General features: G+C 35.2%; 1 protein-coding gene across 1 annotated transcript in view; it reads right to left on the bottom strand.

Moving 5' to 3' along the window:
• Nucleotides 1-1,668: 1,668 nt before the first annotated feature.
• AHR (aryl hydrocarbon receptor) overlaps nucleotides 1,669-25,086 on the bottom strand; it is a 47,727-nt gene continuing 24,309 nt past the window's right edge. The window contains exons 3-11 of the mRNA XM_003407091.4: nucleotides 19,977-20,080; nucleotides 16,605-16,694; nucleotides 13,824-13,947; nucleotides 12,065-12,195; nucleotides 10,298-10,500; nucleotides 9,447-9,556; nucleotides 8,645-8,786; nucleotides 5,899-7,138; nucleotides 1,669-2,737 (exon numbers count right to left, since the gene is read on the bottom strand). Coding sequence (XP_003407139.1) covers nucleotides 2,591-2,737; nucleotides 5,899-7,138; nucleotides 8,645-8,786; nucleotides 9,447-9,556; nucleotides 10,298-10,500; nucleotides 12,065-12,195; nucleotides 13,824-13,947; nucleotides 16,605-16,694; nucleotides 19,977-20,080 — 2,291 coding nt within the window. The 3' untranslated portion in view covers nucleotides 1,669-2,590. The remainder of the gene's footprint in view (nucleotides 2,738-5,898; nucleotides 7,139-8,644; nucleotides 8,787-9,446; nucleotides 9,557-10,297; nucleotides 10,501-12,064; nucleotides 12,196-13,823; nucleotides 13,948-16,604; nucleotides 16,695-19,976; nucleotides 20,081-25,086) is intronic.

Genomic DNA, 25,086 nt, shown 5'->3' with positions numbered 1-25,086 from the left:
TCCAAGAACAATCTGACATAGAAAAATTTCCAATTGAACACGTATACATCCTTTGGAAGTGCACACCATGTAAAAATAAAGCCCTCAATAAAGCAATATACAAGGCATTCTTTGTTTGGCACTTAAAACACAGACAAGGGTGTATTTGGTTTAACGTAATTTTATTATTCTTAGATAAATTTTAGTTATTTTATATAGATAAAAATATACAATATTGCTTTAAAAATTTTTAATTTTATAGTAAGTGTATAACTGTCATCATATTCACAATTTATAAAGCCTATTTTTCACTAAACATAATTCATCCAATAACAATGTGGAAGATACTAACAAGAATGGTTTGTATGAAGATTTTTTAATGAAAGCTTTAAATGTATGAAAGCTTTAAATGGAATATTAATGTAGACCACTGGTCTAAATCTTTAGTGACACCTCACGCTGGAAACAAATTATGAAATGTTTTAGACAATTTTTTTCTTCAACACTTAAATTGATTCTACAGATTGATAATTTTGACTGCAAAAGCACAGTATTGACATAGATATTTTGTCTAAAGCTACTTTTATATACATTGGTTTACTAAAAAAAAAAAAAAGTTACATTTTATTAGTACAACTCAGTTTGGGATTCCATTAAAGTCAATATAGCTATTATTTTGCCTTATTGATAATACAGGTCATTATACCATAGAAACAACCTAATGTTAGAAGTTAAAAGAGCTGCACGGTTGTCTTCTTAATACCGTCTTCAAAGCTGTTGAAGTTATTATCTGATTTCTTTAAAAAGACATACTGACAAAATATATAAAACCAAACATATCATTCATGTGCATATATAAAGTATGGACTATTTCTAAATGAAAGATTGAAGTTTTTTTTACAAATAATTTTGTTCACTACAAACTATACAATGCACCATCCATTTCACTCATAACAATACACCAAACATTGGTATCTTCAATCTTAACACTCCTCAAATATGAGAAAAAAAAAAAAATAGTTCCCACTGTTTTAAAGAAATGAATTTATAAAGTCGATGTAATGTATCTGAAAGGATTATAGGTCTAGAACAGCATTTAAAGACAATTTATACACACTAACAAGGGTGGCTTTGCTTAATTTAATTAAAAGCTAGAAACAAAGCTGCTTCTCTTAATTGCAATTTAAAAAACATGGCTGCATTTAAAAGGTTTTTTGCATTGCGACATCCAACTGTCATTGCGGAGATTCCAATAAAGGTAAATGGTGGTACGTTTTTTTCTTTTGCAAACACTGATGAAATTTACCTGCTACTATCCTAATTTTTTCTATCCTAATAGTTGGAAACCCTGGTGGCATAGTGGTGAAGTGCTACAGCTGCTAACCAAAGGGCTGGCAGTTTGAAACCAAGAGGTGCTCCTTGGAAGCTCTATGGGGCACTTCTACTCTGTTCTATAGGGTTGCTATGTGTCGGAATTGACATGATGGCACTGGGTTTATCCTAATAGTTGCTATGAGTCAGAATCGACTCAAGAGCAGCTGGTTTCTTTTGGTTTGGTTTGACCTTAATAGTTTGAGCCCTGGTGGCAAAGTGGTTAAGAGCTCCAACTGCTAACTAAAAGGTTGGTAGTTCAAATCCACCAGCTGCTCCTTGGAAATCCTATGGGACATTTCTACTCTGTTCTATAGGGTTGCTATGAGTCGGAATCGACTTGATGGCAACAAGTTTGGTTGTTTTTTTTTTTTCAATCTTAATAGTTAAATAATAATTAAGAAATAATTTAGCAGGACTTTTTTATTTTCAGATTTCTTCCACATATAAGGCACATAGCAACATTTAATGTCTAGAAGCAACTAGATTATATAATAATTACCTTTTCAATCATTATTTGCCCTTTACCTGAAGAAATGGGTGAGTAATGCAGTTAAAATATGCCTGAATTAATAAAAATGACTGCTTTTAAGAAATACAAATAATAATTGTGCACAAAAAAAATGTTAACTTAATTAAAAAAGAAAAAGTATATTTTATATAAAATACACATCCTACGGTATTATAGGTAGAAAAAATTGTGAGGCACTTAGATTAACAGTGAAGAAAAGCATTGAGATTGTCTTTTTTATAAAAACACCAAACCACTTATTTTAACATCTGAGATAAAAGTATAGCTAACAGGGAAAAAAATAGTTAAATTTTGTAACTCTGATGTACTAATAAGAATCTAGAAGTTCAAAACTTGAAGTATTTCATTTTTATTCTGACAAGTAATTCAAATAGAGAAAATGTTCTTATTTAAAAGAATCTTAAAATTACTCTGAATAAGTTTTGCATATTTTGTGGGGCTCAGAATAATGTGAAAGGTAGTATGGTATCTCATTATTCTGTGGCAGCGTATTTTAAAGACTAGCATACAAATTTTTCTTTTATTTTTTAACTCCTCTTCTAAAGATGCAAATTAAAGTGTGGTTTGGAATAACAATGTGAACAACAGGCATCAATGCCACCATTTCCACTTGCTGTTGCCCAACACTGACAGTTCTATTACTTCTGCAATCTTTCACAAACTAATTTAAGCAGCATACACACACCAAGGTGCAAATTACGTTTGGAATTACAGAAATCCACTGGATGGCATATCAGGGAAAGGTCCGGCTTCTGATGGATGATGAAGAGGCTGGAGATGTGGGGTAGTCTGAGTGTTATTTATGTTACTTAATTCAGCTGGATATGTTTCATTTAAAACGCCTCCATTCTGGAACTAAAAACAAAAACAGCAATGCTACTTATTAGAATAGATCTTTCAAATATCATAAGCCATTAACTAATATGTTCAAATGTAATTTTTAAATCTCACTCTTGTGTACTATTAAACTTCAAATTCCTTTAACTGCTAACTTTTAAACTTCTCATTCGATGAAGATACACTGAGCACATATTATGTATCAGTTGCTTTTATAACCTTTTGGTTCTCCATTAATTTGATAAGAAATCTTGCAGATGGTACAGGTAGTTGAGGCAACTGTTTTACTTTAGATCTGGCATTCCATGTTAGGAGAGTATTTGATAAATGAGTTGTTTTTGGTAGGATAGGAATTGATGGGTAGAGTCTAATCAGGAATAACAGTTAAATACTCTGTCATAAGTAGGTCAGTGTTGACTAGAACTTGCCTCAGCCAACACCTAGGTAGTGATTAATTGATCACAGTAGGATTACTACAGGGGCCTGGTATGGTACAGAAGCCAACTCTCCAAAACTCACCCTAACAGGCTGAACCCCAAACTGCAGTATGATGCAATGCATGAACTATACTGAACTTTTCCGAAAGAGGTCAGTTCTGATTTTCTAAGAGTTTCTTAATATTCCTAAAATATCACATCATGGGTATAATTTACTTAATTTCTTATATGCAATATAATTTTAATAAACAAATGTCATTAAAATATTATACTAATTATAGAATCAGTTACCAAAAGAAAATATGCTTTCTTGCCTTATACTGAATATAGCCTGGTTTCTATAACTGCTATTAAAAAAAGAGAAAGGAACGCAGACAGGAGGGAAGGGAGAGAGAGCGGGATGAAAGATGGACGAGGAATGATGGATATGAAGATACAGGTCAGAGTCACTGTAGTACAAAGTCTGTAGGGTTTTATGGATCACAGAGCCTTTATATTTTACTATTTAGTAAAAGTTGTATAAACTTTCAAACAGATTAAAATCATGTCCTTAAACTGCTTTAAATAAATTCTACCTTTCTAAAGTCTATGTAACATCAGGCTTCAGTAACCAAAATGTTGATTACTTCAAAGATCCTCCAAAACATATACTGAATGTGCAGTAAAAATCACATAATCTGGCTCTTCAAAGAACGGCAGCTTTCTTCAGTCTTCAAATGGGAGATAATATTATTTGTCCAGATAACAATGGGTTTTGAATGAATAGCTCATGAGTCATAACACAATGCAAGTCACTAATTCTCTTCAAATACACTATCAAGAACAGTGTTGGCCAACAGGAATATAATGTGAGCTACAGTTATTTTTTCTAGTAGCCATATTAAAAAAAAAAGTAAAAAGAATCAGGTAAAATTAATTTTCCTAATATGTCTCATTTAACCTAATATAGCCAAAATTTTATCATCTCAACATGTAATCAATAAAAAAACATTGAGGTATTTTACATTCTTTTTTTCATACTAAATCTTAACTCGATTATGAGGATGGTGCAGGACTGGACAGTGTTTTGTTCTGTTGTACACAGGGTCGCTGTGAGTTGAAACCGACTTGACAGCACGTAACAACAAGTCTTAAGTTCATCTAAAAACTGTCTGAAATCTGGTGAGTATTTTACATTTAAAACACATAACATTTGGACTAGCCACATTTCAAGTGCTCAATTGCCACATGTGGGGTGGGTACCTTAGTGGAATATGCAGGCCTATAGGACTCTTATTATATTATTATACATAAAGAAGCAATACAAAGCAAGGAGGGTGGCGACACAAGGTCAAGAACTCATATGGTGCTAATGCAAACCCCTTTCAAATGTAATTCTAAATTAAATAACTCTGCAAGTTATTTTACTCAAGATTGAAGCATATTAAGTCACTCTGCCCATGCTTACATCATAGCAATGCTGTGAGATAGACTATAATTGAATATTAACTTTGAATAGATTTGAAGGATGTGGGGAATGACAAGAAAAAAATCATCATTTTCTATTAAAAAGCTCATATATAATCATATAAACTATATGTATGAAAAACATCAGGAAAACAGGGATAAAGATTCATGTCACATTTTTAAATTTTTATATTCTAATACAGAATAGGAGCCCTGGTGGGGCAGTAGTTAAGAACTCTGCTGCTAATCAAAAGGTCAGTAGTCTGAATCCATCAGAGGCTCCTTGGAAACCCTGTGGGGCAGTTTTATTCTGTCCTATAGGCTCGCTATGAGTCAGAATCCACTCAAAGGCAACGGGTGTTTTCTTGTTAAATAAACACAGTAAACAGGGACCGATGAACTTAATTTTAGTCACAATATGTTTTGCAACTAAACTTACTCTCCTACGTGGCCAGAGAGCAGCTACCATCACTATGTTAACATTTTTAAAAATCATAAATGTTATTTTTAGATTTATTTGAAGTGTGCTTGCTCTTAGAAGGGTCCTGATGACACACTTAGACAATAAAAATACAGTGTCAAGCTTAACTTGCATGAAAGAAAGCTAGCGGAGTCAGTCTTCCATAAGAATGCTAGAAAAAAAATTCCACCTTAAAGCATCAAAAGAGGACCTGCCAGATAACATGCAGAGAACCCCGTGGAGCCTATGACTGAATTCCAGGGATATACTAGCAAAAAGGCATTCTAAGAAAGCACACCTACATTTTAATTCAATTTCAAACATAGATAAAAATAGAGCTTTGAAGAAAACATTTTAAAAAATTCAAACACATTTTTAAAGTTTGAATTTTTAAAAGGCCATATATGATTTTTAACAAATCAAGAGAGACAAACCAGATTTCCTATTCTAAACAAGATACTTGTAACTAATTTTACCTGGTAACTTAGGCCATCTGTTAAGGACATTTTCATTACTTTAGCCCTTGATTTATTTCTCCTTTATATTTTGGGTAAGTGTGTTACATTAATAACCTAGTAGAAAAACTACTGGCTTGTTTAAAGTAAGTAGTCACAGACACAACCAGAAATACTCTCACCTGAATACTAAATAAAAGAATAAAATCTAATTACTGAAAAATTTATCACAGCTGGTGGATTCAAACTGCTGACCTTTTGGTTGGCAGCTGAGTTCTTAACCACTGCGCCACCAGGGCTCCCATTTACAACTGTATCTATTTATTTATAAGGTAAAAAGAGTCTCTGAAAGGGTTGGTTCAGTTCCATAAAAACCCTTACCTCGTTTAGAAATGTCTGTGGTCCTGGCATTGCTGGATTGTACTGCATCTGATCCAGCCGGGTGTGCTGAGTTTCAGGCTGGCACCGATGCATTGATACGGCCCCGGCGTAACAGGTCTGAGGAGTCACTACAGTTGCTTGTGGATTTATTCCATGTTCTTGGTTTTCAGGAACTTGTAAACAATGGACAAAACCTTCGAAACTAGAAGACGTACTAGGGTATGGGGATGGTTCAAAATTCCCTATAGGAAAGTCCAACTGAGTACATTTGGAATGTTGTGGTAACACAGACTGATTATAAGGAATAAAGTTCTGTGTATAAGGCATAATATCGATCTCAGATTTGTAGGGAAATTCTTGATCGGTCCCAGGTAAGTCTGAAAAGACATCATACTGTTGTAGGTCTTGCTGAGGACAACTAAAAGGCATGGGCTGGTTAGAGTTCCAATCTGCAAACACGCCATTAACTTGCATATGCTCCATCTTCTGACACAGTTGTTGCTGCTGCTCCACTCCTTGCTTTTGGTGGTGCTGTAGCTGCTGCTGCTGTTCTAACTGTAGGTGCTCCTGTACCATACAGCTTGAGTTTAGGGCCATGGGTTGCTGCTGTTGGTAACCTGAACACATGAAGGTAGACTTATTTAAAGAATCTTGGACATACGTCAGGATTTCATCCGCCATGTCAATGTCTCGGAAGTCATCCTCACCAGAAAAGTCAGCTCTGAAAAATTCCTCGTTCTGCTGCATGTGTCTGATGTCTTCAAAGTCAATGCCTAGGTTTTTCATCATGCTGTACAACTCACTATTTTTATTATCTGGAAAGAGCCCCGCATGACCTCCAGAGAGTAGCAGGTTCATTTCCTGAGAGTGACTAATCTGCTCATGTTTCAGAATATTATCGTTTTCCATTGGTGCAATATTATCTTCCCAATTACTGCATTCATTAACTGATCTGTTTAAAAAGTTTCTTTCAAAGGGTACAGTATTTGAAGCTGGATAGCGATAAACAGACTCATCTTGTCGCATGACTGCACCCAGGAGGGAACTGGGATCGACAGAATCCTTATTTGAAGTTGATTTAACAGCAGAGTCTTTTGCACTACTTTTAGCCCTTATTGGTAAGGGATCCATTATGGGAGGAAAAGGGCTGGCTACCTCATATAACACAGCTTCTCCAGTGGTAAACATGAAAGGCAACTTCATACTTCGTTTTCTTAAATGCTCTGCTCCTTCTTCATCTCTAAAATTGTGTACAAGAAAGTTTGCAAACATTAGGAGGAGTTCTCCTATCATATCATTAAAAAAAAAAAATTTCACATGCAGAAAAAGAGTAAGCCAAAGAATAGACTATAACTGAGTCTGACTGCAGTGAACATGGGCTTTATTTTATTTTGGCCTAAATATCCTGACGACTGTTGCTATAAGTTGTTTTTTTTTTTTAGGTTAAAAAAAAAAATTTAAATTATTTAGAATTCGTCCGAAAACTCAGTACAGCAGTTATTTCCACACTCAGGTTACATCCCTACCTGATATCATGGAAAAAAATAAAATGAAAACCTAAATACATAAAAAACAAATTATAAAATTTTAATAATCTGAGTAGGAGAGGCATGTCTATGTAAAACATAAAACTGAGAAGCCATAAAAGAAAAACATGGCAGAACTGACAATATTAAAATCTTTTGTACAGCAAAAGAATTATAAACCAAGCTAAGGCACAGAGAAAATATTTGTAACATACATACAATTGACTGAAAAGCAGTGCAGTGGGGGGAAAGATGGCTTTTTCAATAAACGGTCTCATCAATAAATGTTACTGGTCAACTGGATATCCATGTAAGGGGGGAAAGCAGCATGGATCCCTACCTCAAGCCATATATAAAAATCAACTCTCCTGAGTGAGAGAACACATTTGCAGTACAAATATTTGACCACAGCTCATTTCCAAAATATGTAAGAAAATCTTAAGTCACTATGGTGCTTAGAAAAATAAGAACATTTTATTTTCCTTACATTTTATAGGTAGTACTAGCTTTTTGGTACTACTTCATACACCCAAGATAAAACCGTGGTCCTTTATTTGATTATTCTACTTTACCAGGTGCTCCCTGGAAACTCTATGGGGCAGTTCAACTCTGTCCTAGAGGGTCGCGATGAGTCGGACTCAACTCAGTGGCAATCGGTTTTATATCTCTACACATTCAGTTGAGGCACTGGTGGTTCAGTGGTAGAATTTTCACCTTCCACGTGGGAGACAGAGGATTGATTCGTGGCCAGTACACCTCACGTGCAGGAAGCACCTGCCCGGCAGGGGAGGGTTGCATGTTGCTATCATGTTGAACAGGTTTTAGTGGAGACAGACTAAGATGAAAAGCCTGGTGATTTATTTCTAAAAATCAGCCAAGGAAAATCCTGTGGATCACAACTGTCCAATCCCTAACTGATCACTCGGATGGCCCAGGACTGGGCTTCATTTTGTTTTGTTGTACACAAGGTCACCATGCGTCAGGCCAACTCGATGGCAGCTAACAACAGCAATGACATATTTAGCTGTTGTCAATTTGATATTCTCAATGTCTCTCATCTATTTCCACTTCTTTCTGTACATGATATTGTAGCTTTTTAAATTTATTTCCAGACTAAATTCTCTTAAAATATATTTTAAGTTTTAAGAAGGCTTTGTAAATCCAACTGTTATTCAAATAAAAAAACGAAACCACAGAACATTTTAAGTCTTTGTGCTTACGTTAGAGGTCTTTGAGTTGCAATGATATAGTCTGGTCTTCCATTTTTATAAACTATGCGTGCATTAGACTGAACCCACGTCCACCGATTTTCTTTGGTAAGAAGCCTGAACACTGTCATGCCACTCTCTCCAGTCTTAATCACTAAAATAAGATAAAAAAATTAAACTAGCAAACCCGAAGTCAAAATATTAAAGAGAATTTCTGAAACAAAGTCCCTCAAACATATATTTCATTTATCAATAAAAGAAGAGAATTATCCTTGTAATTTTTTTACCACAGCACATTAAAATGCATGAAAACAGTCTAAGAGTTGATTTTATCCTATTTCAATTTTTTTAAAAAGAGAATTTAAGTACCTATCAGACAATTCTAGTAACGCATGAAACTATCAAGAAAATATAGGTGTTTGGGAGAAAAAAATTAGATTTTTTTTTTTCCATTTAAATAGTTAATGTTTTCCCTCAGCTTAACATTTCACTATACAATTTCAAAGTTTAAATATATATTAACATTAAGTTATAAATTAAATAATGATGCCATTAAAAAAACTTCTGGGCGAAACCAAAGCTTTGCTGACCAAAATGGTCATTTTCGTAGTGACAGAAGTTCTACATTCCTGTGTGGCAGCTGTAGAACAGTTAATGAATAAAGAGCTTGATCTTGGTTAATGGTTTTATGATACTGATCAGAAGGGTATCCAAATAGTTTCCTTAAACACATTACCTTACGTTATAATTTGAAACACGTACTAGAATATAACACCACTTTTTTCTTGCCATGTTCCTAAGGACTATAACTTACTCCGGATGTGGTTCTCGGCACAATAAAGCATATCAGCAGCATGAAGAAACTGATATCCTGACCCTCTCATGCACAGCTCTGCTTCAGTGTATCCTAAAATAATTCTTCCTCTGTTTTTAAAAAAAGGTAAAATAAGAATGAAATTAAAATCTAGGATGAATTCACTGGCTATATACTACTACCTTCTGTAATATGTTTTACTTGACATTGAGAATTTCGCATTAGTAGTAGGTAGAAAAATTTGACCATATCTATGTAACACTTTCGCTTATGGCTGCAAATTAAGAGTTTTAGCCTATTTTGTTCTCCTGAATAAAGACCATAAAAATTCGTGTGGCCAAAGATGAATCTAACATAGCAAATTATGTACATAAAAATCCATAATGTTTCTGCTTCATTTTTTTTTGCACAGGTTTTCACATGACTTCTCTGAATTCCTATATCAGAAAAGAAAAAAACTATTATGGTCATGGTGTGAATGTTTAATGACGGGTCCTACTTCATAATTTTCCAAAAGTGATGCAACTTCTAGAGCTAAAAATAAAATAAATTTTGTATAATGTAAAAATGTAAAAGAAACGAATAAATGGTATCAGGAGACAGAGCCTTACACTAATATAAGGCACAGTATCTTTATGGAATGGAAACTGTAAAAAGTATTGTAAAAAAATTACAAAATAATAAGATGATCCGTGAGCCTTATGAAATTATTTTATTCTACAGGGCTATACTAATATGAAATAAGAGTATAAGAAAAAATAACATGTTTTATAACCTACACTGTATGTTTTACATCGTAAGAGAGACTTTCTGCAACAAAATATATATTTGTTTAAATAAGTTTGACTTACTTGGCATCACAACCAGTAGGTGTAAAGTCTAGTTTGTGTTTAGTTCTAAAGATGAAATTTTTGGTTCGGATTTCAAGTATGGATGGTGGCTGAAGTGGAGTAGCTATTGCAAACAAAGCCAGCTGAGGTGGAAGTATCGATCCATCTTTCCCTTTCTTGTTCTGTCCGTGAAGATACTTTAGCCTCCCCTGGAAATTCATTGCCTTAAAAAACCAAAAACAGTTAACTGACAGTTTAAAATAGTTCCTCCTTAGAAGACTTAGCTCTGACCATTTTTAGAGTTCTTGATAATTCAGAGACAACATCTCTGACGCTGAAAACTGCTATCTTCTTTCATAAGAAAAGAGAACCACTCCCTGCTTCTAATTTAATAATGGTCATAACAGGGATACTCATATCATTTTCTGAGCTTGTACCTGTCCTATCACTAACACTTAGCACCATGCCTTGCTATTATTTCCCGAATGAATGAACAGTTATAAAGTCATCAAGTAAACATTAATCTTCAAACATTCATGAATTATATGTGTGCTAACTGTCCATACAGAGACCAAAATATGATTTTATTAAAACACTAAAATGAATCATCATGGAATCACATAAAAAATGTAGAGCTCACTGACAATAAAAATACCAAGTAACTTTAGAAGACAGGAAATAAAGACAATTTACACATTAACAGGATCAGTTTAGCTGGTTAAAACAGTATTATTAAGCCAAGGATTGATTCTGACGTCAATGTGACAGCAGTACAAGAAAGAAAAGACCTTATTACACCTAGAAATTCAATCTCAGAAATATATTCTTTGATTGTCAGTACTAGTAAAACTTTCTGAAAGCACAATTCTAACTCTGGGTCAGCAAAATTATCTTCAGAAAGAATCCTTCCTCTACAGCCCACCCCTAAAGTCATGATTTCCTAATGTTAAGATTTGATTATTCATTTCAAATTCCTGATAATTCACAAAAAGAACATGCAACGAGCTTTGTATTCTCTTCTCCTATACCTGGTGGAGTGAGATGTGGTAAGAATACGACAACTGCGAGGATGGACCACCTCCACTCTGAGTATCCTGTCCAGGCTGCTCCCTACCGTTATCACACCTAAGTGTTCAAACTATGCAACTGGAAAAACATCTCAAACAAGATGATGATTCTGCAACCATGAATATACAGTAATTCTTCTATATGGCAGTTATTCCAGACACATGGAAAAGGCTATGATAGCTTTTCCGTCTAACAAGCATAAAATCTCAAGACAGTAAGCATCTTATTATTAGAGAGGGGCTAGATAGTTCTCTATCTTATGCCTAAAAAGTCCTAAGAATAAGCAAACTACAAGGTTACACATTGTTTTACTCAATCAGCATTCCTAGATCCTAAAGGACAGAGTTTTTTGAGTTATGGGAAATAATTAAAATCTGAATTCTTTGGTTAAAAAAAAAAAACCACTGCCATCCAATCAATTCTGAGTCACAGCAACCCACAGGGTTTCCAAGGCTGTAACACTCTAGGGGAGCAAACTGCCACATCTTTCTCCCACGGAGCCAGTGGTGGTTTCAAACCAACGATGTTTCAGTTAGCAGCCAATCGCTTTAACCACTGTGCCAACAGAGCTCCAAAACCAGATGAATTATTTGGTAGGAGTTTCTAAAAAATAAACTCAAATATAATCAAAGAAAATTGGAATCAAGGAATTCACTTTTCTTTTTTTGTTTTCCATAACTTAATGCTAAATGCTAATATCACAAGATTTTTGCACCTTACCAGAAAACCAGATGAATTATCCAGCAGGCACCTTAGTCGGCATATGAAGCACCTCTCCATAAAGGAAGAGTTTTCTGGAGGAAGCTGGTCTGGGTTATAATAGACAGTTGGCTGTGAAAGACCATTAGCGTCTGTAGAAATAATAGCAACACAAATTTACTTTCCATTTCACTGTAAAATTGTTTGGTGTCTGAATACCTGAAACTGGTGTTAATTTCTAAACTGGAGTCTATTCTGAATATAAAAAAATAAACAATCATTTCCAGAACAATAGCAAGCATGGATGTGAAGGGAGGATGATAAAGTCTGCTTCTAAAAAGTGGTCTACTATAAAATGGAGAAATATTTAAGAGCAAAGTGTTACTTAAAACAGAGCTTTAAGTTGTTCGGTATGTGTTTACTAAAATATATTATGTATTTATCAGTACATACGGAGAGCTTATCTCTTACAACTGAATTAAGCGTAAGACACAGTTAATTAGCATATGAGATCAGTAAAAATTCAGATCACACGGTTGATCCAATCCTCTTGAATAACCCAAAGTCTACTTAAGCGGAAAAGGAAAAGGGAAGAAGGACAAGGAAAAAAAACAGACCGTTTCACTTGAAAGCAGCTGTCTATGGTATGTCTACGGAGCAATGAGGGGCACAAAAAATTAATAACTTTCTGGGTCCTTAATTTTCTCCAGACACTGTTGTTAAAGCAAGAAAAAAAAAAAAAGTTCAAGAAAAAATCATTTTCAGAAGCGGAGCTAATGAAAAGAAACTGAAAACTTATTGAATGTCACTTTTATTATACAGAACTTTACCTACTTTTGTTTTTATTTTTACTGAATTATCGCTATTAACAATTTTCACATTTTTTAATACCTTTTCTTTTTAATACTTTCACAAACTTCTGGAAGACTGCTTGCATTGAGAAAAGCTTTTTTACACTTGCAAATGCTATCTTGCTTTTTTATCTGGTGCATTTTAAACACAGAGTCATTTACATGCACTCCAGTGTCAATCTTCTATATTCCTTCCATCTTTCACAATGGTGGCAAAGTTGTTACCTTACTACCTATTTTGGCAGTGCTCCTGCTTTAAACTCATCAGTGGCTTTCATCTGCTGAAGCATTCCTCAGCTCACCTAGATCTTGTGACCTGGCTCAGGTCTAGAACTACAGACTCATGTCTTTCCATTCCTTCCCCAACTTTGCCATGGAGTTGTATTCCTCTAATGGAGTCCCTAAGGAGCTCTGGTAGTGCAGTGGTTAAGCGCTTGGCTGCTAACCGTAAAGGTGGGTGGTTCAAACCACCAGCCATACCATGGGAGAAAGATGTAGCAGTCTGCTACTGTAAAGATTATAGCCCTGGAAACCCTATGGAACAATTCTTCCCTGTCCTGTAGGGTTGCTATGAGTCAGAATAGATTTGACGGCAAAGGGGAATGGAGTCCCTGCTTGGCCCAAGTGGTTAAGCGCTTGATTACTTGCCAGCAGGTTGGTGGTTTGAATCTATTCAGGGGCACCTCAGAAGACAGGCCTGGTGATCTGCTTCCAAAAGGTCACAGCTTTGACGACTCTATGGAGCAGTTCTAAGTTCTACTCTGTACGCATGGGGTCGCCATTAGTCAGAATCAACCCAAAGGCAAGGAATGACAACAAAGCTTCACTGCCTCCTTTAAGACAATTATATGACAACAAAGCTTCACTGCCTCCTTTAAGACAATTATATTAAAAAATCAACAAGACTGTGTTTTGATAAACATTCTTACCATCAAGTCTTTGTCCAGAGTCTATGCTCTGTGAAGGGTTTAATGACCAGTGTAGCTGACGCTGAAATTCAGCACGGTCTTCAGTATGAATAAGTTCATACACGCTCTGATGTATGACATCAGACTAAATAAAAAAAGGTGAAAGGAAATAAAAGTACTGAATTAAAAAAAGAACAATTTCAAAACTTGTCTAGATTAGTGGATGTTTATTAGTGAAGACAAATGCACGTCAAATGATTGCCAAAGTTCTCTAGTCATCCAACATAAGAAAAGCTAGAAAAAGAGACCTGGATTATAATTGGTAAGACAAATTGCCATCACTTCCTAACATAAATGCCAAGGTTCAAACAGGTACCTCCCCATTCCTTAAATGCAGCATATTAAGTTCTGCTTGTTTCTTACCTATTATCCTACCTCTTCCATGAAACCCTTCCTGAATACTCAGCCCTCTTTGACTTCTCTAACTTAATATAGCATACACTATGAATTTTCTTCACTGTTCTCTAATAGTTTTCTTTGTATTAAATTTTCACTCCAAGTAGATTTCCTTAGGGTAAGGGATTGTGACTTCAACATGTCTGAATTCCTCCCTGACTTCTTGCCCCTCTGCCATTACTACAGTGCTCAGCTTATAAAATTTGAACCAGTGTTTTTCTAACTTTTTTTTAACTGCAACTCATTGTAAAAGCGCACGAACGCGCACATGCACACACACACACACACACAAATGTAAAAAAGTTTCATAAAAACACCTTTATTATGGGTGATGATATTGTGTATCTATATTATTTTACTTTATTAAATTCTAAGCAATTAAAGAAAAAGGTTGATAGTGATCCACTGTATCATCTTCATTACTCATTACCTGGTCATGACTTGCAGTTTTAAAAATGGGACCTTAAACCATCACCCATGCCAGACAGGGATGTTTTCTTAAAGAACAGTCAAGCTATGTGAGAAAAAATAGATTGGAAAATGGCTAACCTCTTTGATTTTCTTAAGTGATATAAATCATAATACCACATCGTAATTAAGATAATTATATAAGTTATCAAGTTCCAAGCAGGCTTTTCTATGGATATTAATATATTTTCTTTAAAATGCAGGAAAAAATGAAATGTAGCCTTTGTGCCAATAGCCACCCTAAGAGCTTAATCTTCTGGCATTTAAACCATCTCTATTCCAACCATTACACAATTGCCAGCATTATCATTTGAAACACAGGTTGGAGCATTAAACATTCTCTTTTACAAAAATCTTGAGCAGCTTAGACTGTGTATATAAAATAGTCTAAACTTAAGTTCATATAACAGTGTTATATAGCGTTATTCAAACCAGCAGCTTCTGCATCTCCTGCGAGATGGTTACAAATGCAATTTCATGGGCCCAACCCTGATTGGAGCCCTGGTAGGCGTATTGGTTAAGAGCTCAGGCTGCTGACCAAAAGCTCAGCAGTTCAAATCCACTAGCCGCTCCTTAGAAACCCTATGAGGCAGTTCCACTCTGTCCTACAGGGTCATTAATGAGTTGGAATTGACTTGACGGCAACTTTTTTTTTTTTTTTTAACCCTAACTGAAGGAGCCCTACAGGTACAGTGGTTAAGGGCTTGGCTGCTAACTGAAAGCTCAGGTTTGAACCCACCAGCTGCTCTTCAGGAAAAAGACGTGGCAGCAGATTCCATAAAGATTAAAAAAAAAAAAACAGCCTTGGAAACCCTGTGGGGCTGTTCTGCTCTGTCCTATAGGGACACTAAGAGTCAGAATGGACTTTACTGCAATAGGTTTTGTTTAGTTGGGTTTACTCTGACTGGAACAAAGTCTTTGGGAATGAGGCTTAGAGGTTTTATCAACTTCTACAGGTGATCTTATACACATTACATTTTGAGAACTGCTGGTAGATAAAAATAGCATTCAAGTATACTTACAATCATATCTGATGCTCCTGTTCCTCAAATATGCCAAAAGCTTTACCACTCCATTTATTCGCCATTCATTCAGTAACGCTCAACAAGCCAGGCCCGTTTGCCTTCTCTGAAAACTTCTAGTCTGCTGCTTGCAGTACTTTTATCTTTTCCTTTCTCTGTTCCCTCTTTAGTTGTCCACCTATATGAATCCTATACATTCTTTATGTTAGCTTGAACACTATGTCCTTGAGGAAACCTTTCTATAATCTACATAAATCAAAATTAAAGGTACGGGCTATAGTATTTTGTTTGTAACTTTACACGGCACTCGATTCATTTCATAACTTTCATGTCATTGACTATCCATCAATTGTTTGATGGCAAATAGTTTCGTCTGCCCTCCCAACCCTATCTGCGCCTTGCCTGAAACAGTTTCCCATACCCACTGCCGTCGAGTCGATTCCAACTCATAGTGACCCTACCAGACAGAGTGGAACTGCCCCATAGGGTTTCTAAGGAGCCGCTGGTGGATTTGAACTGCCCATCTTCTGGTGAGCAGCCGAAACCAAAAAATCAGCGTTGCGCCACCAGGGCTCCTTCTTACACATAGGAGATGCTTAGTAAGTGAAAGAAGCATAATACCCATGGATCATAGAAACATTTAAAGGAATTACAATGCAGTAAATTACTAATACTAGAAAAATACTGTTCTTTCTACAAATATAATTTTTTCTTTTACAGCATATACATTTGAATTGATACTTTATAAGTATAAACAAAAATTCAACTGTGTCCTTAAGTTATAAAATGCATAAAGAGTAAAAAGTTCATTTTTTAAAAACACTGGTTTCTAATGCTGTAAGAAAAGTAAATTTACCTGCTGAAACCCCAGGTAATCTTGTATAGTAGATGAAGCATAAAAGACCAAAGCATCTACAGTGACGACCAGCACAAATCCATTCAGAGCCTACAGGGGAAAAAGTTATATATTAGTGATGTGACTTAATGATAACACTGCTATTCAAAAATATTTGTCAGATAAGGCTGTTATTTTTGTCTCTGAAAATCTCTTGGAAATGATTAAAATTTTTACACTTCATTAGCACACCACGCAACCTTGGGAATGAGCACTTATTTGTACCTTTCGATTTGGCTCAGGAAAAGCTCACGGCTAAATTTAATGTTCAGTGACAACAGCTTTAATAAAATATTTGTTTCCTCTCATTTCTCATGTTTCAGATTTTGTTTTAAATATGCTGTATACATTTTTTAAAACATACACTACACAAACATAATTTACTGTAATCTGCCACACTGCTTTACAGAAGAAGATAGTGTAGAGAGATGCTGGCTGATCCTCAGAGAAGTCTAGATAGGAAAAATCTTTTCTGTGCAAAGACATTTCAAGAGCCAATCCAATTTGAAATTTGAATACTCTCAAAATATTATAAGACATTTAAAAACTTTCCATTGAAAAACATAACACAACATATATGTAATACACATAAATACACATGTAGAACAAATATAAATCACATGAGTCTACTTGAATTTAATGTAATTATCAATATATTTAGATTCAAATCTATCATTTTATTATATGCTTTCTATTTTGTACTTTCCATCTGCACTATGTTTCTTTTTTTCTCCCTTCTTGCTTGCTTTGGGCCAATTTTTTTTTTATCATTCCATTTTCTTTCCTTCTTTTAGTTTTCCCATGCTCTTTGTGGTTATTTAAGTCCAATGTTAATTAATATCTCTACTCTCCTATTGGATAAACAAAAATATCTTAGATTACCTTAAGGTCTGTGGTTATCATATATTAATTCCACAATTACATATTTAAAATGTCACAATTTCCTGCTTAAGTTCAATGTGGTACTTGGACTATTATTTGCTATGGCTAATCCCTTCTGATTAATTTTTTTATGTAAATGGAGATACGGTATGGTTTGGTGTAAGAATCACACAGTTTGGAGTCAGACTTGGAAAAGGCTCCTTCCTATCTTTGTGTCTTACGCTATGGCTTTAGTTATTTACCCCTTCAAGCTTCAGTGTCATTTAAAAAACAGGAACTTTATCAGGTAGATCTGATGAATGTATCTCATCTAATTCAGTGCTTGGCACATAGTTGGAACTCAATTAATGTAAGCTGTCACTATTATGAATTTGTGGAAATAAGCAAATAAGGGTTTACATGAACTTCCTTGGAGAACTATGAACAGTTAAATACACATGAGAGTAACTACTTCACACCAAATAGGACACATACCTGGTACCGGTATTTAAGAGTTAACAAAATACTGTTTCTGTGCTTATGCTGCTCACAGTCTAGTGGATACCCTCATTTTCAGATGACATAATGAAATCCAGTGACAGGCTGCTCCTTTTTCACTCCAATTCCTTTCACTTTCAAGATCCTTAGTCTATATTATACTTGTGAACACTTGATTAGAAAGACAATAGCACCTACTATTAAACAGGCAATTTTTATGCATTCAAAGTGGTTTAATTCTCCCAACAATCCAACAAAGTAGTTACCAAATTCCAGTTTTACAAAAAAGGAGGTAAAGAACTTTAAAGTAACTGTATAGTTACAGAGCTAGGAAAAAGCTGAGTCAAGAGGTAGTCTGGCTCCAAAGCTTATTCACTTAAATCTCATGATACACTCCCTTTACGTGTTATCGATCACTAATTGTTGCATGGCTGTAACTCTTTTAATCCAAACCGGTCTCTAAGGTCCTTGATTGTGGATTGCATATTTTATAATTCACTGGTAATCTCCTCAGGACTAAGAATGATACTGGCACCCACCGGGAACTGAAATATTTAATAATTATTTAACACCTCCAAATTGAATACTATTAAATTTTAGTTGGCAGTAATATTTTATATTCATTGTGGTATTTTTTCATCCCGAAAATATCTTTTTTCCAGGCAATACTATCCACTGATCACATTCATATCATTTTGCAGAGCATCATGCATTTTTAAACAGTGAAACAAATGTAGTGCACTCCTATAAACTCACTGGTGTATGCTAAAAGACAAGGAAATGTTCACTGTCAGAAATAAGATGAAAACTAAAGAAAACAGACATACACTACTTCTCTACGTACCTTAAATGTTCTTAAATACCCTGGAGTACAAGGTAATCATTTATATGGCATTATTATATTAGTAAATTAACAGAAGGAATTAATGCGGTAATTACGTATTAATGAAAGAGATTATTATTTTTGAGTCTTAGTCCCACAGATCTGCCCTACCTATCAGAAAATCATATTAAGCTTCATTAAGTATTTAATGGAAACCCTAGTGGCTCCTTGGAAACTCTATGGGGCAGTTCTCTCTGTCCTGTAGGGTCGCTATGAGTAGGAATCGACTCGACGGCACTGGGTTTGGTTTTTTGGTTTTAAGTATTTAATGTAAGAGAAGTAAACTGCAACTGATACTGTTAGGACTTTTAACTGATGTAATTTAAAAATGAAGCTGTAGGACTGTAATAAGCACATTATTAATGGCACCAGACAGAACATGTTTTAAAAATGAAAATAAACATCTGAAGTAAATAATGGTAAAAAGATAAAACATTTTTTATTGATCATTTCTCATATAACAGTTAATTTAAGTGAATAAAATAAATAATTTATTTTATTTTTATTGATGCTGAGAATATACACACCTGAACACAACCAATTCAATAATTTCTATGGGTGCAATTCAATGACACTGATTAGTCTTCGATTGTGCAACCATTCTCACCCTTTTCTAGGCTGTTCCTCCCCAATTAACATTAACTCACTGCCCCCTAAGTTTCCTATCTTTCAAGTTGCTGTTGTCAATTTCATCCCATATAAACAGAACTTAAAAGAGCTCAATGCTCAAGACAGACATTCTTTACTAGTTAAACTAAACTATTTGGTTTTGAGAGGACTTCGGGGATATTTTTGGTTTAAGGTTTAAAGATTATCTTCCAGAGAAAGATTTCCTGTGACTCCTTAGGTAAAACCAAAGGAAAAGCTTTCTCACCAAAAGTATAAGGTGTGTGGTATACTACACTTCTGGAAACATCTCTATTTACCACATTTCAGTGGTAACTGGTTGAGACTGCATGTTGAACATATAAAGTCAGATGTAATGATGGCAACTGTATATGATGAAGCATGGGAATCTGACAAGATAATCAGGAATGTAAAAAAATCTGGTATTTCTCCTTATTATAGGCACTACATTTACTAAAATTTACCTGTAATAAGAACTCTCCTTCTTGGAAGTTCAGGCCTTCTCTGACTTTTGTTCTACAGTTATCCTGGCCTCCATTTCTGTCAGCTGGGGAGGATTTTAACGCAACTGTGGAAAAAAGGCAAAAAACAGTGATATGGTATGTAGTTTTTAAATAAGCAATTCTAAAAGATTATATTAGAAAATCTCTGTATACCAAACAAACAAACAATTTGGAACAGTAGTATCTACTGGTAATACAATGAACTATGTGAATACCTCCTTTGCCAATTGGATAGTTTCCAATTCTATGCTAATAATGCTGAAGAAGGATCTAATCAAGTTGTCAGCTGATTGTTAAAAATTAATTTTTTATAAGCTCACTATATGAATTTTTGCCATATAACTTAGGCGTTTTAAAGAATTGCATGGCACTGCTATAAACACTCCCTCCATCCCTACCTACTTATTTACGAGAATAAGTTTCCTCAGAATGTATATCTATAAAAAAATAATTTTAACATCAATATATATCTACACATTGATGAGCTAGTGGGGGAGAGGAAAGAATCAACCACCACCTGACGTAGCTCCAAAAAGTTTATAATCTTGTCTACTTTTTTTTGCGGAGGAGGGGGGAGAAGGGGTTGGGGGAAGCTGTTAGATGTTAGCATACTTAAAATTTATAAATCAACTCAGGGAGAACTGACATCTTTAGTGTTGTTGAATCATCCTATCCAAGAACATGTATGCCTTTCCACTTGTCTTTTTTTTTTTTTTTTCTTCTTCTAGAGTGTTTTAAAGTTGTCCACAAAAAAGACACGAACATTTCTTCTCATGTTTATTCCTGAGCACTGTCTCTTATAAAGAGCCCTGGTGGCAGTGGTTGAAAGACTGGCTGCTAACGAAAGGGTCGGCAGTTTGAATCCACCAGCAGCTCCTTGGAAACCCTATGGGGCATTTCTATCCTGTTTTATTGGGTGGCTATGTTTTTTTACTGAGTTGGAATCGACACTAAGGCAACAGGTTTGGTTTTACTTTGTTTATATCTTATGAGGTGGCTTCTCCTTCATTATATCTTCTAACTGCTTGTGGACTGTATCTATGAAGAAAAGTCTGAAGGGAGGGTCAGACACTTCTATCACTTATTATGCTTACTATTGGAAATAGAATGTTACTAATACAATGTATTTATGATCCGGAAGGCAGCATAATGAAATGGGAATAATAACAGCTACCATTTATTTAGCATTTTGTTAAATACTCACAAACATCATCTCATTTATAAGCATGTGGATGTTGGTATCTGACAGACTGGGTTCAAATCTCAACTTTGCCATTTACTAAATGTTTGAGCAATTTGAGCCTGTTGCCTAATATGTGAAGTAGTGATTAAAACAAAAAAAAACAAAAAAGCTCATTCTGCAGGGTTGATATGAAAATAATGAGAATAGATGTGAAGTTCCTGGTATGTAGTGGCTCAAAAGCAGTTCAATAAATGGTAGCTTCAACTATCTGCAGTATTTCCCACAGCCTGTGGACTAATCCTTTCAGACACTATTATAATCTTTCCATTTCTTCTGATCTCTTTTAAATCTAATATTTAAATAAGAAAAGCGGCCATACGAAACTGATTTTGGCATTCCTTTTAATACTTCCTGTTTCACTAAATTTTTATGTGAATTGAATTATCTGGCTTATTTTCTCTCAGTTTGAGCAAAGCATCACATGTCCAATGTTCTCAATGTCTGAACTATATTTTCTGGTAAATCATCACTACTTTCCCCACAGTGTGGGGAAGTGAAATTCAGCATGTGTCTCACCACTAGAACCTTATGAGAAAAATCTTACCTTTGCAGAACTTGAAACATACCACTTTGAAAGAGGCCAAAAGCTTGGCCTGTGAATGTAACAATTTGAAAAGGCCAGAGAACAGACTTCCTTATGACAAAAAATAGTTTGAGCTAAATTAATTGACCTGATAGTTAATGAAGACCAAAGGAAAGGTTTAATCTTCTCTCCTTGAAAGACAGAAGAGAAAATGACCTTTCCTCTCTTTCTAGTTTGTAAGGTTTTTTTTTTTTTTGGCTTGCTTTCTAATGGCTAAATGTACTTGGATGCAACAAAGTCTCACAATGTCAGAGTTAAGTATACTCTGCTCCTTTTCCCAAAGCTCCGGTATGAGGCACAATTTAAGAGTTATACTACATATCCACAGAAGATTGCTGTTAAAAAATAAAATAAAACCCAAATCCTTACATTTCAAAAGAAGCAAAGTAGGCCTAAAAATAGGTAATTTATTTTGTAGATAACATCAGTGTCAAATTTAAAACGTACAATTTAAATCATGTTAAGAATCTTTTCAAGTTAATTGTAATCAATGGAATTGACGTCAGTTCCAACTAGTCACTGGTAACAGAACACAGATAAACATCAAGGCTTAACGGTTGACCACTGTGAAGTTGAGTAAGAAATGAAAGAGATCATCCATCTCAGAGTGACTTATGATTTGTTCCTGGGCTTAGAGTGGGGGTATTAGCCAATGTAATTAGACAGTAGACAGACCCTGCCTTTACATAGAGCATATAAGCTATGGAAATAAAGGCCTAAAAGAGAATGCAAAAAAATATTAAGTACCAAAACAGAATGTAATTAAAAATGGGGATTTGAAGGCAAGAAAGAATAAAAACAAATTCTCTCAAACAACAATGTTTATAACTCTAAATGTTGGAAAGACAGTATTTAGTATGGACAACTATGCTTAGGTAAGAAAAGTGGGGAATGATCACTGGAAGGATCTACCAAAACTAAACAAATAAATATCCCTGTTGCACTCATGTTTAAGTTTAATCACTGGTAAAGGATTTAAGTAAAAATACCATGCAAAGATGAGTCTAGGAAGGGTACACTCCCCTCCCATCTCCAGCTAAAAAAAAAAAAAAAATACTAATCCATTTTTTACAAACATATTTAATGCCCATTATGGGTGCGAACCAAAGGGTCAGCAGTTCAAATCCATCAGGCGCTCCTTGGAAACTCTACGGGGCAGTCCTACTCTGTCCTATAGGGTCACTATGAGTTGGAAACAACTTGACAGCACTGGGGCTGGGTACTCTCTATCCAGACATGTAATTTTTACCCTTCCATCACTTTCCCTTTATTTGTCTTATACCTATTACCTCTCCCATTTTAAAATTACTACCTGTACACCCTTTGCCGTTGAGTTGATTCCGACTCATAGTGACCCTATAAGGATGGAGTAGAACTGCCCCATAGGGTTTCCAAGGAGCAGCTGGTGGATTCGAACTGCCAACCTTTTGGTTAGTAGCTGAACGTTTAACCACTGCATCATTAGTTAACATTACCCTATTCACTGCTTCCTTTTATTAGAAAGCAATGTAAGAAAGTGAGTAAGAAAGTGACATGAGATACTGTTACAAGTACTATCTCCTACCATCTGTGTGGCCTTCCATAAATTGCTTGGTAATAATATGTGATACTTAACTAAGCATACACTATATGCCAAGCACTTTACCTCTTATTTAATCTTCACAGCAGTCCTATGAGACTGGCAACATTGTCTTTTTAATAGACTAGGAAACTGAGTCCTAGGGAGGTTAAGAAACTTCCCCAAGGTCACAAAGCTTTAAGTGGTAAAGCCTAGATAAAAACCCAGGCGGCCTGACCCTGATTGTGAACTACTATTAACCACCTCCCAGACTTCTCCTACTCTGCTAACCACCTTTAACCTTTAGCTTCCTTGTCTGTAAAATGAGGACGATAACGCCTACTGAAACACATTCTTCTGAGGATTATTGAAATAACACGCAGAGGACCTGGGCAATGCCTGGAATCAATCACTGACAGTCAAGGATAGAATAATGAGTTATATGCTGGGTTTACACACCCTGAAACCATGAAGGCAAGCTTATATAAAAGTGCATACCAGGGTTTAACAAAGTGTTCTCATCTCTAAGGTGGGAGTTTAATAAATACCTGGAAGGACTGCTATGAAGATTATATGATGGGAAAGTAATTCCAAACTATAAATTATTACATAAATTTTAGTATGTTTGCATGCTTAGGACATTTTAAACATTATAGCACTGGAATTAAATATGAGCCAGTTCATATAAACAAAATATCACATCTGATAATAAGTTGCCAGCAGACTTTGCTTCTGGGAAGCATCGCTATACTCTAACCGACCTTTGTTAACTCCTCCACATCTGTGGGATACACTACCCAAAAAAAAAAAACCCAGTACTGCACCTCCCAAACTGTGAAGGTGTGGCTTTGAGGATAAGATGGGACATTAAGATAATGAACCATCAAATTATTTCAACTATTTCCTCACTGAGAAATCTACGATGTAATCACTCAATAAGAATTTAACTTAATGAATGACAGAATTCAGAGTGTGAATACATTACCCATTATATTTGAGTCAATTCCTACTCACAGCAACCCTATAGGACACAGCAGAACTGCCCCTTAGGGTTTCCAAGGAGTGGCTGGTGGATTTGAACTGCCGACCTTTTGGTTAGCAGACGAGCTCTTAACCACTGTGCCACTAAGGCTCCGTGAATATATTACAGCATTACAAATTATGATACTCCATACCAATTCAAATCTTATTCCCACATGCATCTGAAATATCTCAGTTAGTATTCTGTCAATTCTTGGAGCCTTATTTTTCGCCAACACCTTCAGTGCACCTGGGACTTCTTCCTGCAGTATTATCGGTTCTTGATCATATGCTGCTTCCTGAAATGACTGAACATCAACCAATTTTTTTTTTTTTTTGGTACAGTGACTGTGTATATTCCTTCCATTTTCTTTTGACGCTTCCTGTGTCCTTCAATGTTTGATCCATAAAATCTTACAACGTCACAACTTGAGGCTTGATTTTTTTCTTTAGTTTTTTCAGCTTCAGGAATGCCAAGTGCGTTTCTTTCCTTTTGGTTTTCTAACTCCAGGTCTTTGCACATTTCATTATAATACTTTAGTTTGTCTTCTCGAGCCACCCTTTGAAATCTTTTGTTCAGCTCTTCTACTTCATCATTTCTTTCATTTGCTTTAGGTACTCTACATTCAAGAGCACGTTTCAGAGTCTCTTCTGACATCCATTTTGA

Source organism: Loxodonta africana, chromosome 8 (assembly GCF_030014295.1).
Source record: "Loxodonta africana isolate mLoxAfr1 chromosome 8, mLoxAfr1.hap2, whole genome shotgun sequence".
Classification (NCBI taxonomy): Eukaryota; Metazoa; Chordata; class Mammalia; order Proboscidea; family Elephantidae; genus Loxodonta; species Loxodonta africana.
The sequence above is the reverse complement of the archived record's forward strand: the minus strand, read 5'-3'. Positions and strand labels throughout refer to the sequence as shown.